The sequence below is a fragment of the Drosophila rhopaloa genome, unplaced genomic scaffold (assembly GCF_018152115.1).
Source record: "Drosophila rhopaloa isolate 14029-0021.01 unplaced genomic scaffold, ASM1815211v1 contig_3, whole genome shotgun sequence".
Classification (NCBI taxonomy): Eukaryota; Metazoa; Arthropoda; class Insecta; order Diptera; family Drosophilidae; genus Drosophila; species Drosophila rhopaloa.
Window position 1 is genome coordinate 9,227,468 of NW_025335123.1, and position 944 is coordinate 9,228,411.

At 48.5% G+C, this 944-nt stretch overlaps 1 protein-coding gene across 1 annotated transcript; it reads right to left on the bottom strand.

Moving 5' to 3' along the window:
- Positions 1-356: 356 nt before the first annotated feature.
- On the bottom strand, positions 357-944 carry LOC108044919 (glycine-rich protein DOT1). The gene has a single exon (XM_017124087.1). It carries the CDS (start codon positions 942-944, stop codon positions 357-359), a length of 588 nt encoding a protein of 195 aa, XP_016979576.1.

Here is a 944-nt window from a genome sequence, read left to right on the forward strand (position 1 = left end):
ATAGGTACACGTGCAATTTTAGTTGTAACTGGCGCCCAAAATCCAGATGTAATACAAGCAAATTACACGTGTAGGTACGTGTACTAGTATATTTGATTATATCTTATACAGTGCTACAAAGTTATCCTGACACAGAATATACTTTTAGGATAGACCAAGCGCACAATACCACTTAAGTATTTGGTGTTGTTTTGGCTAGTTATCACATTTAATTACATAAATAAAAATCATAACCATTCTGTACAAATAATCTGAGAAAAAAGAGTGAGCCAAATTAATTATATTTTATTTATTTTGAATACCTATTTCTTGGTCATTTTGAATGCTCTACAAATCTACAAATTTGCTCTTTAAATCTATCCTGAATTGGTGGTGGTGTCAGTGGAGCTGCTCTCGGTGGTGCTATCAGTGGAGCTGCTCTCGGTGGTGCTATCAGTGGAGCTGCTCTCGGTGGTGCTATCAGTGGAGCTGCTTTCGCCGGAAGAGCTAGCGGTGGTTTTGTCAAGCAAACTATTCTCCGTGGTGGTGCGCACAGGTCTTGGGCGACGTGGGTCATGTGGGTGATGTGGACGACCTTGGCGACCTGGCCGACCTCGGGTACCAGGTTGACGCGGTGGACCCGATCCGAAACCACCATTGAAGCCTCCATAACCTTCAGGACCACCAGGACTGCCAGGACCGCCAGGACCTCCAAAAACTAAAAGACCTCCAAAACGTTCTGGAACGCCGGAACCGACAAAACCGTGTACACCACCAAAGCCTCCAGGGCCTACATGAAGGCCCAATCCAACGCCAACGCCACCACCACCTCCGCCACCGCCACCGCCGTATGCAGGACCATAACCACCACCTCCCCCGCGTCCTCCGCGACCATAACCGCCACCTCCTTGGGCCACGACCGCTGCCACCAGGGCCAAAAGGGTAATCGCAATGTAGGCACGCAT

Bases quoted from the DNA above. Each gene is read 5' to 3' on its own strand.
- LOC108044919 (XM_017124087.1), bottom strand. From the start codon at position 944: ATGCGTGCCTACATTGCGATTACCCTTTTGGCCCTGGTGGCAGCGGTC.